This window comes from Excalfactoria chinensis, chromosome 2 (genome assembly GCF_039878825.1).
Source record: "Excalfactoria chinensis isolate bCotChi1 chromosome 2, bCotChi1.hap2, whole genome shotgun sequence".
NCBI lineage: Eukaryota > Metazoa > Chordata > Aves > Galliformes > Phasianidae > Excalfactoria > Excalfactoria chinensis.
Window position 1 is genome coordinate 69,942,365 of NC_092826.1, and position 11,625 is coordinate 69,953,989.

An 11,625-nucleotide genomic window follows, 5' to 3' on the forward strand; every position below is an offset into this window, starting at 1 on the left:
ACGGAGCAGAACTGACTTTTAGGCAGCAACTTCAGCAGAAATGCAAAACTGTTGAAATGAACTTCTGTCGAAGTCAGGCCTTCTTTGTAGCACATGCCCTTTATTTTTGTGTCCGTGAGAGGATAAAGAAGGAGTAAATTGCTTTGTGTGGTTTTGGGTTAGCTGCTTTTGACCTGACAATAGCACTAGGAAAAAGATGGTGTAAACATTGTGCAGTGGTTCTGTAACAAAGCTCCAGGCATGCTGTTTCCCTGCCGCTTGCTCTTCTGTGCTAAATGCGACCACAGTTCATGATCTCTCTTTGGACAGGAGTGCCTTTCTGGAGGCAAGAAGCAGCACAGCCAACACCCCCCAGAGCCAGTTGCTGGATTCTCGGTTGAGCTTCTGGTTTGCATGAAGGAGAAATGAACTTTAAAGACACAGGGAAAATACCTGCAGGGGTCTGTGTTTCTCCCATCTGCCCAGGCCTGGTGAATGAGGCAGTGTTTGCCTCCTGAACTGCTCTTGGCTTCTCACTGAATGCTTGGAGGAGCGGGGAGGCAAAGGATGGCTGCATACCTTCCTCAGCAGCCCCTGGCTGCCCAGCTGCTGCTGAGCTTACCGCATTTACTCTCTGTATTGAATGTTATATTCAATGTTTTCTGTGCCGTTTAGTCAAGGGCATAACAGTGTGAAATCTCTGGAATTCTACCGCCGTCTCCTCTTTACCTTAAGGCTTGGGCCCACAGCCTGCCCTTTGTTAGTGCCGTTGGGCGGTCAGCATCAAGGTAGCAGTGCTTTGAGAACATGCCCTGGGAGTGTTTCTGAGAACTTGCGCGTCCTCCCTCTGTCTGGTAAAATGGCTGCTTGCTGAAATCCTGCCTTTTGTCTTCCAGATTCCGACCTGAGCATGCGGACACTCAGCACACCCAGTCCAGCACTGATATTCCCACCAACGTCTCCCGGTTTCCAGAATGGTCGAGGCTCCTCTACTTCGTCATCCTCAGTCACTGGGGAAACGGTGGCTATGGTCCACTCTCCCCCTCCCACCCGCCTCACTCACCCCCTCATCCGGCTGGCAGGCAAGCAGCAGAAGGAGCAGTCCCACATCGATCGGCTGCCCGACCAATCCATGATCCACATCTTCTCCTTCCTGCCCACCAACCAGCTGTGCCGCTGCGCCCGCGTTTGCCGCCGCTGGTACAACCTCGCCTGGGACCCCCGGCTGTGGAGGACTATACGCCTGACCGGCGAGACCATCAATGTGGACAGGGCACTTAAAGTGCTGACGCGGAGGCTTTGTCAGGATACACCCAACGTATGTCTCATGTTGGAGACGGTAATTGTTAGTGGCTGCAGGCGGCTCACAGACAGAGGACTCTACACCATTGCTCAGTGCTGTCCGGAACTGCGGCGGCTGGAGGTGTCTGGCTGTTACAACATCTCCAACGAGGCAGTCTTTGATGTCGTGTCACTGTGTCCAAACCTGGAGCATCTGGATGTGTCAGGTAACAGGAAATATTTAAGTATGGATGCCTGGGAGTCTGAAAGCCTCATGCTAGTCAGAGATCCATTCCCCAAAACTGCATGCTCCCCCTCTCTGTGTTATGTTTCAAGTTAGGAATACAGATGCGCTCACACTGTTCCAGCGTGATGGGCACCACTGGAATCTCAGTGCCCCACATGCCAGCTGCAGCTCACGGGCAGACTGGCTCTGATGGAGGCATGCTAACAGAGATGAGCCATCCAGACAGCCAGGGTACTTCTAGATGTTTGCATAAAGCAGCCTGTGCTAGGCTTTTGTCTAGGTATAAGTATCAACCATCATTCCTAGGGAAACTTCAAAGTCTTCTAGTTTCCTATTCCTGTTCCTATTTTAACCAGATGTAGCTAGCTGAGACTTTCTTTTATAGTGTATACACTTGCTTAGAGACTTCATCCTTTCACTGCAGTTGCAATTTATCACTGCTGCTGTTTAGATCAGCAGAAATGTTTTAGAAAGTTTTCCCCAGATGTGTCTGGGGATACAAGATATTTATTTCTTTTTCCCAAGGTCAACTACACACGATTTCCTCTCAGAGAATATGTCGGTGTTTAATTAAAAGGATGCACTCAAGCAGATCTCCAAAGTAAATTTGAACGCCAGTATTTATTTTGCCATCTCGCTTTGTTATCAGTCAAATGTTTATAATAATCAGCTAGACCAGATCTCCAGATTTGCTATTGCAAAGGTATTGGTGGCTATATTACAAGCAGAGCAAATTAGGAGTTGCAAACAATGTTGATGAGTCACTTGTGCCCAGATAAGCTGATTATTCAAAAGATTTCCCAGCTGGTGCCCATTGGTTTGCTCTCTTTTTTCTTTTTCTTTTACTTTTTTTCTTTTAAACTGATTTTTCCAACTCTCTCTTGTTTACTATTTCCCGGGATGGCAGAGTGTCAAGGTAACATCAAAACAAATAGCAACAAATCAAAAGTATTCACTTGTTTTGTGACTTCTGGCTGCAGCTGACAGTTGATTAGGGATTCTGTCCCAGAGAGTCTATTCACAGTCAGGTTATATCTGAATTAGCTGCTGTCAGCACATGCAGACAACAGCTGGGGGTTGCTACCATGCATTCAGGTTGAAACATCTCCAGTATCATGAGTAAATGTGTATGTCTGTGTGATTTAAACCTGGAGCTACATATCACTTTGAAGGTTGGCTATATCCCATGCATATTTATGCTTCTCTTACATACATCCTCTCGTGTGGTATGGAGAGTTCATTAGCCCAAATATTCTGGCTCTGGAGACACAGGAAAAGTGTAATTGCTGAGCTGAGGGTGATCTGTGAAGAGGGAAAACAGGTTTGAGGTAAAAGAAGGTATAATTGGTTTAGTGAGCAACACCTTAATGACCAGAACAAGAGAAAGCCATGGATGAGCATAGAGATGCTGTTGGAAAGACTCAAACTGTTTCTTAACACATCTCCTTGCCTGTCTCTGGGGATTTTTGTTGTAAAGCAAATTCACTTGCCCTCGTTCTTTTTTTCCTCTCCATTTTCTCAAACAGAAGGAATGATTCCTGAACTTAAAACAGGAAAAGCCATCTTCTCTCTCAAAGGCTGGGGGGCCAGATTCTCACTAGTCAGCATTGTAGTGTCGAGGCAGTTGCTGAAAGAACTTACCTGCCTTGCTGAGCCCTGCCTCAAGCTATGCCAGAGCTGCACTTTTATTTCTCTTTGGGAAATAAGTGTTAAAAAGAAGGTATGTCAGGGGAGGCCAAAAAGAAGGGGGGGGGGAAAAAAAAAAGACACCCTGCTCTTACTTTCATAGCTGAGTGCTATATTAAAAGAATTCCAGGAACAAGATTTCAAACAGCAGTTTTAATTGCTGTACAGACTCTCCCCGGACTTTGTCTGAAATGGGGTTGCATTCTAGGGCCTTGGTTGAATTTCGACTACAATTAGGAAATCTCATGTGAGAAGTTTGCTTCTGTAATCAATACAGGGAGTAATTAGGAGGACAAGGCTTGCATCCGCGTTTGGGCAATTCTCAGCACTGAAAGAGTTCACTGATCTGGTTTTATAGTGAACAAGAAAGGTTGGGCACTTGTGCTGGAGGCTAATGCTGTACTTGTAGCCAGTTAGTTAAAACCCGGTTCACATGAATCCCTCTCCTCCTTGGATGGCTATTTGGCAGCAAGAACATACCAAAATTTTTAATGTCAAAACCAGACGTTCTTATTAACTTCCAGAGCTCTCCACAGTGGAAGTTCCGTCACTTTCAACATCCACTTTGTGGGCAAGTCTGAGATATCTCCAGAAGCTGGTTGAGCTTCACTGCAAATTATTATCTAACACGCTTGCCAACAATTTTTTAATCTGTTTGGAAGTTACTCCTCCGTTTTAAAAATCAGTTTGACTTCCTTTATGGAAAAACCTGCTACAAGAGTTTTGTTCTTACATTTTCTTTTTATTATTTAGGACAGAAAAATTGTTACAGACCGAAAAACCTGTCATTTTGCCTAAAATTCAGGTAGTTGTTTATCAGTGTGGATTCTTCCTCTGGTGGAACCGTTTTGAATATCCTTCCCATGAAATATTTCGCACTGTAGCCAAAGTAACTAGACAAGATGATGCTGAGCTTACCCGGGCAGTGATCACACACTTACGCACCCTGACTCCAGCCCTGCTGAGATCCTTCTGACCTATCCACTGTTTAATTGTGGTCATTAAAGTTATCCCCTTTCTTGGATTCTCAGCAGACTAAACATTCCTCTCTACCTCATCAGCCCTTCATTCTCACTTGAGCAAATCAGAAAACTGAGTTCTGGCCAGCATATCCAGAAATATCCTGAAATACTCAGACTTATTTTCTTTTTCTTTTTTTTTTCCTTTTTCTGAAGCATATTCAATCTTTCTAGCAAATGTCTGAACAAGACCTGTTGTATCAAGCGGTTTGGGTTTGGATCATCCGAGTTCTTGAGGTGATCTCTGTACAAAGATTGGCGTGCCTTCGTCTTTTTTTTCAGATTCCTGGAGCTGTGAAGCGTTTATGATCCATAGGGCTATAAGGCTGTCATCTTAAATTTTCTACCTTTTCATGGCTCAGTTCATTGCTTTTGGCCAGTATTTCAGCAATACAGAAAAAGCTCTTTCTATCCTTTCCTGAGGGCACCTCCTCAGGTATAAGCTGCAGAATTTGAGTAGACATTTGTGGCTGAAGCTGTTGGGCCTCGATCACTTGCAGGCCAACCCTCCCTTCATCCTTGCAGCTGTTTCTAGCCACATGAATGCAGTGAGCCCACCTGAACAGGACACGGTTAAGAATTTCCCTTCAGTAGCCTGAGACTGCAAGTTTGCAATGGAGCAGAAACAGCACTTTCCAAAAAACCTTTCATTCACCAGTATGCAAAAATGGAGAAAGTCTGTGAGCATGTTTTTCCCTTTAATCTTTTTCCTTGCAAGGTCTGGTCTTGCTCCTCTAGTCTGGTTTTATCCATTTGTGGCCAGACTTTCACACTTCAAATAATTCTTTTCTATGTCTGTTCATGTCCTCCCATGCCCTTACAAGTCTTAGCTCCTGCTGACTCTCCCCATTCTCGTTAGGTTACTCAAATCTCCACCCTTCTGCAGACCCGTGGTCTTGCCATAATTTTGCATCTTCTTGCATTGTGGGCTTGGGGCTGGATTCACATCTGTTCCCCAGATGCATTTTAGACTGTTTGTGGGGTTTGTCTCCCTTTTTATCACAGGATTTGATGGTGCAAGAGCCTCTGCTGTTGCTTTACAAGCTCAACCAGTCAGCAGTGAGTGCCTCCAATCCAAAAGCTGCATGGTTCTCAAGAAATACCATTTTCTCAAATTGACACTGAGTTTCTATTGTAGTAACATGCTGTTGAGTGTCCCTCAGTAAACCTAGGGCCATTATTTCACCTTTGGCACATGGGCAAAATCGGCCTGTGGTCAGATTGGCTGGTCCTCAAAATCCAAAGAAACATCATGACTCCAAAGGAGTGTCTTTGCCCAGGTACAGGGACACATTGCAGCAAGCCCAGACTAGTCGGTCAGGATGGCTGCTCTTGTAGATATCTGCTCTGGAAGATGCCTTCATGGCATATAGCGTGCCATACCATGTGCACCTTTCTGGTCTTGCTGTCTGTTTTATCCTTACTGTTTGCTGAAATTGACTGTTTTTCCACACAGGCTGCTCCAAAGTAACATGCATCAGCTTGACTCGCGAAGCCTCCATCAAGCTGTCTCCCTTACATGGCAAACAAATCTCCATCCGCTACCTGGACATGACTGACTGCTTTGTCCTGGAGGATGAAGGACTGCACACTATTGCTGCCCACTGCACTCAGCTGACCCATCTGTACCTGCGCCGCTGCGTCCGCATCACCGACGAGGGTCTCCGCTACCTGATGATTTACTGCACGTCCATTAAGGAACTGAGTGTGAGCGACTGTCGCTTTGTCAGTGACTTCGGCATGAGGGAGATAGCCAAGCTGGAGTCGCGCTTGCGATACCTGAGCATCGCCCACTGCGGCCGGATCACAGATGTAGGCATCCGCTACATAGCCAAATACTGCAGCAAGCTGCGTTACCTCAATGCGCGGGGCTGCGAGGGCATCACGGACCATGGCGTGGAGTACCTCGCCAAAAATTGCACAAAACTCAAATCACTTGATATTGGCAAGTGCCCTCTGGTCTCAGACACCGGCCTGGAGTTTCTAGCCCTCAACTGCTTTAACCTGAAGCGTCTCAGCCTGAAATCGTGCGAGAGCATCACTGGGCAGGGCCTCCAGATTGTAGCTGCCAACTGTTTTGACCTGCAGATGCTGAATGTGCAGGACTGCGATGTTTCTGTGGATGCTCTGCGATTTGTTAAACGGCATTGCAAGCGCTGTATTATAGAGCACACCAACCCTGCCTTCTTCTGAAAGGATACTCCGCCCCTGATGTTACAATGCAGTATTAAAAACACTGATGTACAAACACACGCTCCCATATTCAGTAATGCTGGGTTTTTTGTAGCTCACGGGAATCAGCTTTTCTTGTATGTTGTTGGTGAGGGAGCGTTTCTAGAGGACTATTTTGTTTGCTTTTTATATGATCACTTTTTAAGGTGCCGTTTGACCACTTTTTAAAGGTCTCTGTTGAGAGGCTGCTTTAACACACGACCAGTGAGTGCTCAGCATCCCTAGCGGGGTGCCATTTCCGTAATAGCCATGATCTTGTCCCAGGCTAACGTAGCTACCTCCAAAGGAAATAGCACATAATCCCTCCTTTGGAAAGGCTACTAAGCTGTGTCAAACACATCTGAATTCCAGCTGTGCTCTTAAAGCTGACTATGCAATATGTGTCTCTGTTCCCCAACTTTTCCAATATGGCTGATAAAGCATCCCCTTATCTCCAACTAGTTTTTCCTTGGTAGTCACTCGTTGTAATCCCTCAGGAAATACTGGATGATGTTCATAAATATACTTCACTGAGTCAGAATGAGACCTGCTGGCCATTGCTGAGCACTCTGCTGCACGAGCCTGGAGATTGTGCTTCTCATGGAAAGCTTTTTTCCAGGTCACTTACGTATCATCACTTGGTTCTAAATCTGTCTTCACCTGCATGTGTAGTAGCAGCTTCTGGGTCTGATAAGCAGTGACATTTGCACCTGAGTGAGGGAAAACAGATGAAATATTGGTGGCCTTGTAAAGGGGGAAGCCAGCAAGTCAGTCTGAGAGGCTATTACAATTCTGCAGCAAGCTGAGCTAGCACTGCAATACACTGGGGACCCTGTGATGCTGAAGAATGGCTGAGACAGGGCTGTGCCTGTTGCTGCACTGTACTGCTGTCACCAGAATGTCTGCCTGCTCCTTCACGGTGCCTCTTCAGCAGCCGTGGCACAGTTGCAGCTGCCTCTGTCTGCACAACCCAGGCACGTGCCTTGAGGTGCATTCAGTATGTGCCTTAGTACACATAGTGTACGTCACTCTTTTCTGTGGCCTTCTAGTTTAACAGGTGGATGGCTGATCTCAGGTCTTCAAAGAGGTTAGCTTGCTATTAAGTGACATCCTGGGAGAGAGAGGGGCTGAGAATGTTATTCACGTCAGAGGTTTCATTTTGTGAAACCTTGTCTGCATGTGTTCCCAAAAGCTGGATAACTGGCTGCTGTTCAGCAAGGAATTACCATGCCAGCATTGCCATGTGACGCTGCAAGCCCACTGCAATTACATGGTCACTCTTGCTCATGAGAGAACAAGCAGGGCTTGGAGATTCCCCCTCTGCCGCCTCTTTCCTCAGAGCACGGGGTCATTTCATGGTTCCTTTCTTCACTGTTTTCTGGCAGCTGTTTCTCTGCAGTTTCGTATTTACAACTCAGATCTGGAAGCCAGAGATGTGAGGGGTGATGATATTTTCAGGCAGGCCCCCTCTGCGTGACTGACAGGTGAATCCATACAGTCAGCATTGTGAATTTATACATTCATCTCAAATGCTATAAATGTCTTGGTAGAGAACATAAGAAGGGAAGCACCGTGTCTGGTTTTCATAAGCAGTAGTTCCATCATCTCCAGACAGCACTCATAAAGTCATTGATATGAAGTGAAAATCCACATGCTCACGAAAAATACATAATTGCTGAGGAAATACTTGCAGCAGTGCTCTCTCAGATTACAAAAGAGCAATGCTTTGGGCATGTCCCTGCAGAGGGAACTTGTCCTACTGGTGCAGAAAGTCCTGTAACATACGTATGTTCCTCCAGTTCAGAGTTTCCTAACTTCTGGTATGTCACCACCTGTGAATTACAAATGAGACTGTACTAAAGCAAGGATGGCCAAGGAACATGATTTTGTTTTCGCTACTGTTACTGGTCAGCGGGTAGCAGAGAGTAACCCCGTCCTTTGACCAGTTAACATCCCTTTAGTTTTCCTTTCTGTGTTTTTAAAATTAGAGATTCTTTTCCAGCCAGTATTACAGTGTATTTTATTCGAGCCAGCTATACTCTCTGTTTATCCTTTATCTGAAAACGGCCCCAAGAACAGTTAAATGTTAAGCCCGTTCCTGAAGATGGTGGGATTTAGAGCCATTTGCACTCATGAAATATAAGGCCTCATTAGTAACATTTAACTGTTTATTAGGAAAAAAATAAATAAAAGTCTACTTTTCGGGCTAAGCTAAATTGAGTGAATAGTGCTACATGGTTTTTAAGGTTTCTGATGTTTAAATTGGCCTGTACTGTACAAATCTCACTATAAAGCCTTAATTTGCTACCAAGAAATAAAGCGATATATTGGTAACTGATGAGCGTGCATCGTTATTTGCAGTAGTTGGTCAGCTTATTGTGAAAATGAGAAGATTAAATACTCATAAATTTTTTTTTTCTTCTATTCAAGCAGATGAGAGAAGAAATCATCGCAACAAGTAGGTGGGTGATTATAAAAACAACAGAGGATTCGTACAGGTTATAGTTTTGCCTATCTGCCTCTTTAAAAATCTATTTTCCTTGCAAGATTCTTCTTTACTCTGAGACATAATCACTAACTGGAAGTGTAAGTAAAAGAAAAACCAGCATGTAAAAAGCTCACGTATGAAAGGTCCAGGAGGACCTCTGCTCTGAATTAAAGACAAGCTAACACACTTGTTCTGAAAAGTAAAAGGGCAAAGCGCTTACTTATTAGTGCCGTGTTTCTTGTAGAAAACACACTCTGGGGAGCACTTGTGGAGAATGAATGAAAGTAATTTTTCAAAGCCAAGCACTTTACTATACAGATTTACACGATCTGATCTGCCACTCTGAGAGTGCTACGTATTTCAAGAAACTGCGAGTTGAACTTATTGATACAGCTTGTTCATTTGGACTTCTTTTTCCAATGTCTGTTTGCAACGTGGCACAACCAGAAAGGAAAATGAAGTAGCGTATCTGGAGCTGAGTTTGCTGGGGTAGATGCAGCAGATGAATCACGTGTTGTAGTTCCAGTTTGAGGTTGGCAAAGACTACCAACTTCCTGAGCAAAAACATTGCTGATTCTTGAACCATACCATTCAAGCTGAGGCAGTGAGGCTTCTTCTGCTCTGCCCCAGCATGCAGCGATCTCATTGAGGCAAGCAACTGTGTTTAGGACTCTGCAATAGCTTGTGTCATGCAGGAAGAGGTCACTTTGAAAGGGCGCATCTAAATCACCATGCACTGTGATTATACCCAGAGCTCTGTATCAAGATATTTAGTTTTCTCATTCCCTTGGTTTTCATAAAAAAAAAGCAGAACTGTATTTTCCCGAGGTTAGCAGTGTGCAATTAATGTGAAGTACAACACTTTTGCCTTTTTGAGCTATGCTCTTTTAGCTTCCCACAAAATGCGAAACAGCTTCTGTTGGATGTCGTGAGCTTTCTTCAGAACCTCGGTCTGTAACCTTTCAGTAATGGTTTGACAAAACATCTGCCCTTTGAACTGGAAAACTTAAAAAGCTAGTAAAAGTCCTAATTTTAGACAAGGCTTGAAGCAGGTCCAAAGCCTCATTAAAAAGAAATGTAGTGACCATTTGGACTGCAGACTGGCTGCCCCACTGCTGCCAATGTTAGTTACAAGGGGAAAAGCTCTGTGAGAGAGCTGGTAGCAAACGGCTCCTCCCTGCCTTCAGCTTTTTATAGTTTTCTCAGTTTAGCTGTTCAGGCTGAAACTTCCCATGCTGGGTCTGAAAATGTTAGTTGAAATGGTTCATCTGGCTCTGTAAATAAAGCTAGAAGGAAATGTCGTTTTGCTCACGGTAAACTCTTGGTGACCTTTCTTTTGAAAACGGTCCATTGCTCTCCATCTCCTCCATGGCCTTCAGAGCAAGAGTGTGAGCCTTGCCAGGAGGTCAGCTTCGGGACAAGGATGCGTCTTACTAATCTCCCATTAAAATTCACCCTAGTTTAGCTGCAGTACACATCTTCAGACATCTCTGACTCCGTGATTGGGGAGAAGAGGGCCACGCTCAGATATGATGAGGCTCGTAGTCTGGTGAGGCAGAGATTTGGCGAAGCTGCGAGGCATTTATCACTCTGGCAGTGTGAAGGAGGAAACAACCTCAATTGTGTGGAAGCTGCCTGGAAAGTCAGGGCAGGGTTGAAAGACAAGATTTGGAGAACTGGGACAATAGAGGGATGAAGGAAATTTCTCTGGCAAGAGGACTGACTGCATCTGAGATGAGACTGAATGATTTTAAACAAAGAAATTGGGCCGGGTTAGGAGAACTGGGTTTGTATGACTTGCTGGACAGGGAGCATTGGATCAGAGAGAATGTGAGTCAAGTACTGAGGAATGATGTTTGGGGCAGGAGCAGAAGCATGAAGAAAATGGCCTGAACATTAAGTAAATACAGTGTACTCCCTCCAGGGAAGGCTCAGAGCAAGGCTGGCAAACTCTTTCTTTTAGTGTGCCTAAAATTTGAAACAGTATTTCAGAAATGAAATCATAATTTTGGATTTGATATATCCAGTATCTACCCTTTATAATGTTTTTTGAAGTCGGAAAAGCTTTATAGGCAGACCTTTTGCCTTTGCAACTGTATACTGGGGCCTGCATGTCAATCTCAGTCTCTTTTTCTGCCTTTACATCTTTGTGCAAGGTCAGCTACTGAGAAGAAGGGTGGCAAGGCAGTTTGGTAATACCCACGCTTCCTGCTGCAGTGGGTTTCAGCAGCACCAGTTCTTCTGCCTCAGTTCAGGCATCTGTGGAGGGTCAAATTCCTGTCCTTTTGATGACTGCTAAAGGGTATGATAATAATAGGTTCAAGTTACTGCCAGGCAGTAGACATCAGAATTCAAATTTAGCTTAACAAAAACACTTTGGATTGGACTGTGCTGCTGCGTACTATTAAACAGATTAAATCCATTTTCTCCATAAAATTGTTGAGGGATGTTTATTTTCATGCACCCCTGCTGTATAGCTGTGTGCTTCAGAGCAGATTTTTCCTCTGTTTTTGTTTTCTGTGAGATCCGGACAGAAGAATCAAGTCATTTTTCCCTTGTCCTCTGGATGATCATGGAGTTGCATATTAGATTTACACTTGTGAATGGAAATCGTTTCCAAGTAGGCTCTGCTAATGCACATTTTTAATACAATATTATGAGTGCAACAATCCAGTTGGCCATAGATAGCTCAAATTAAGCCATTATAAATACAA

The 11,625-nt window shown here is 44.6% G+C and overlaps 1 protein-coding gene across 1 annotated transcript in view; it reads left to right on the top strand.

The window, feature by feature from the left end:
- The window catches only part of FBXL7 (F-box and leucine rich repeat protein 7), a 159,015-nt gene extending 150,255 nt beyond the window's left edge, over positions 1-8,760 (top strand). The window contains exons 3-4 of the mRNA XM_072329036.1: positions 876-1,487; positions 5,669-8,760. Of these exons, the coding sequence (XP_072185137.1) occupies positions 876-1,487; positions 5,669-6,405 (1,349 nt within the window). The 3' untranslated portion in view covers positions 6,406-8,760. The remainder of the gene's footprint in view (positions 1-875; positions 1,488-5,668) is intronic.
- The last annotated feature ends 2,865 nt before the right edge of the window (positions 8,761-11,625 follow it).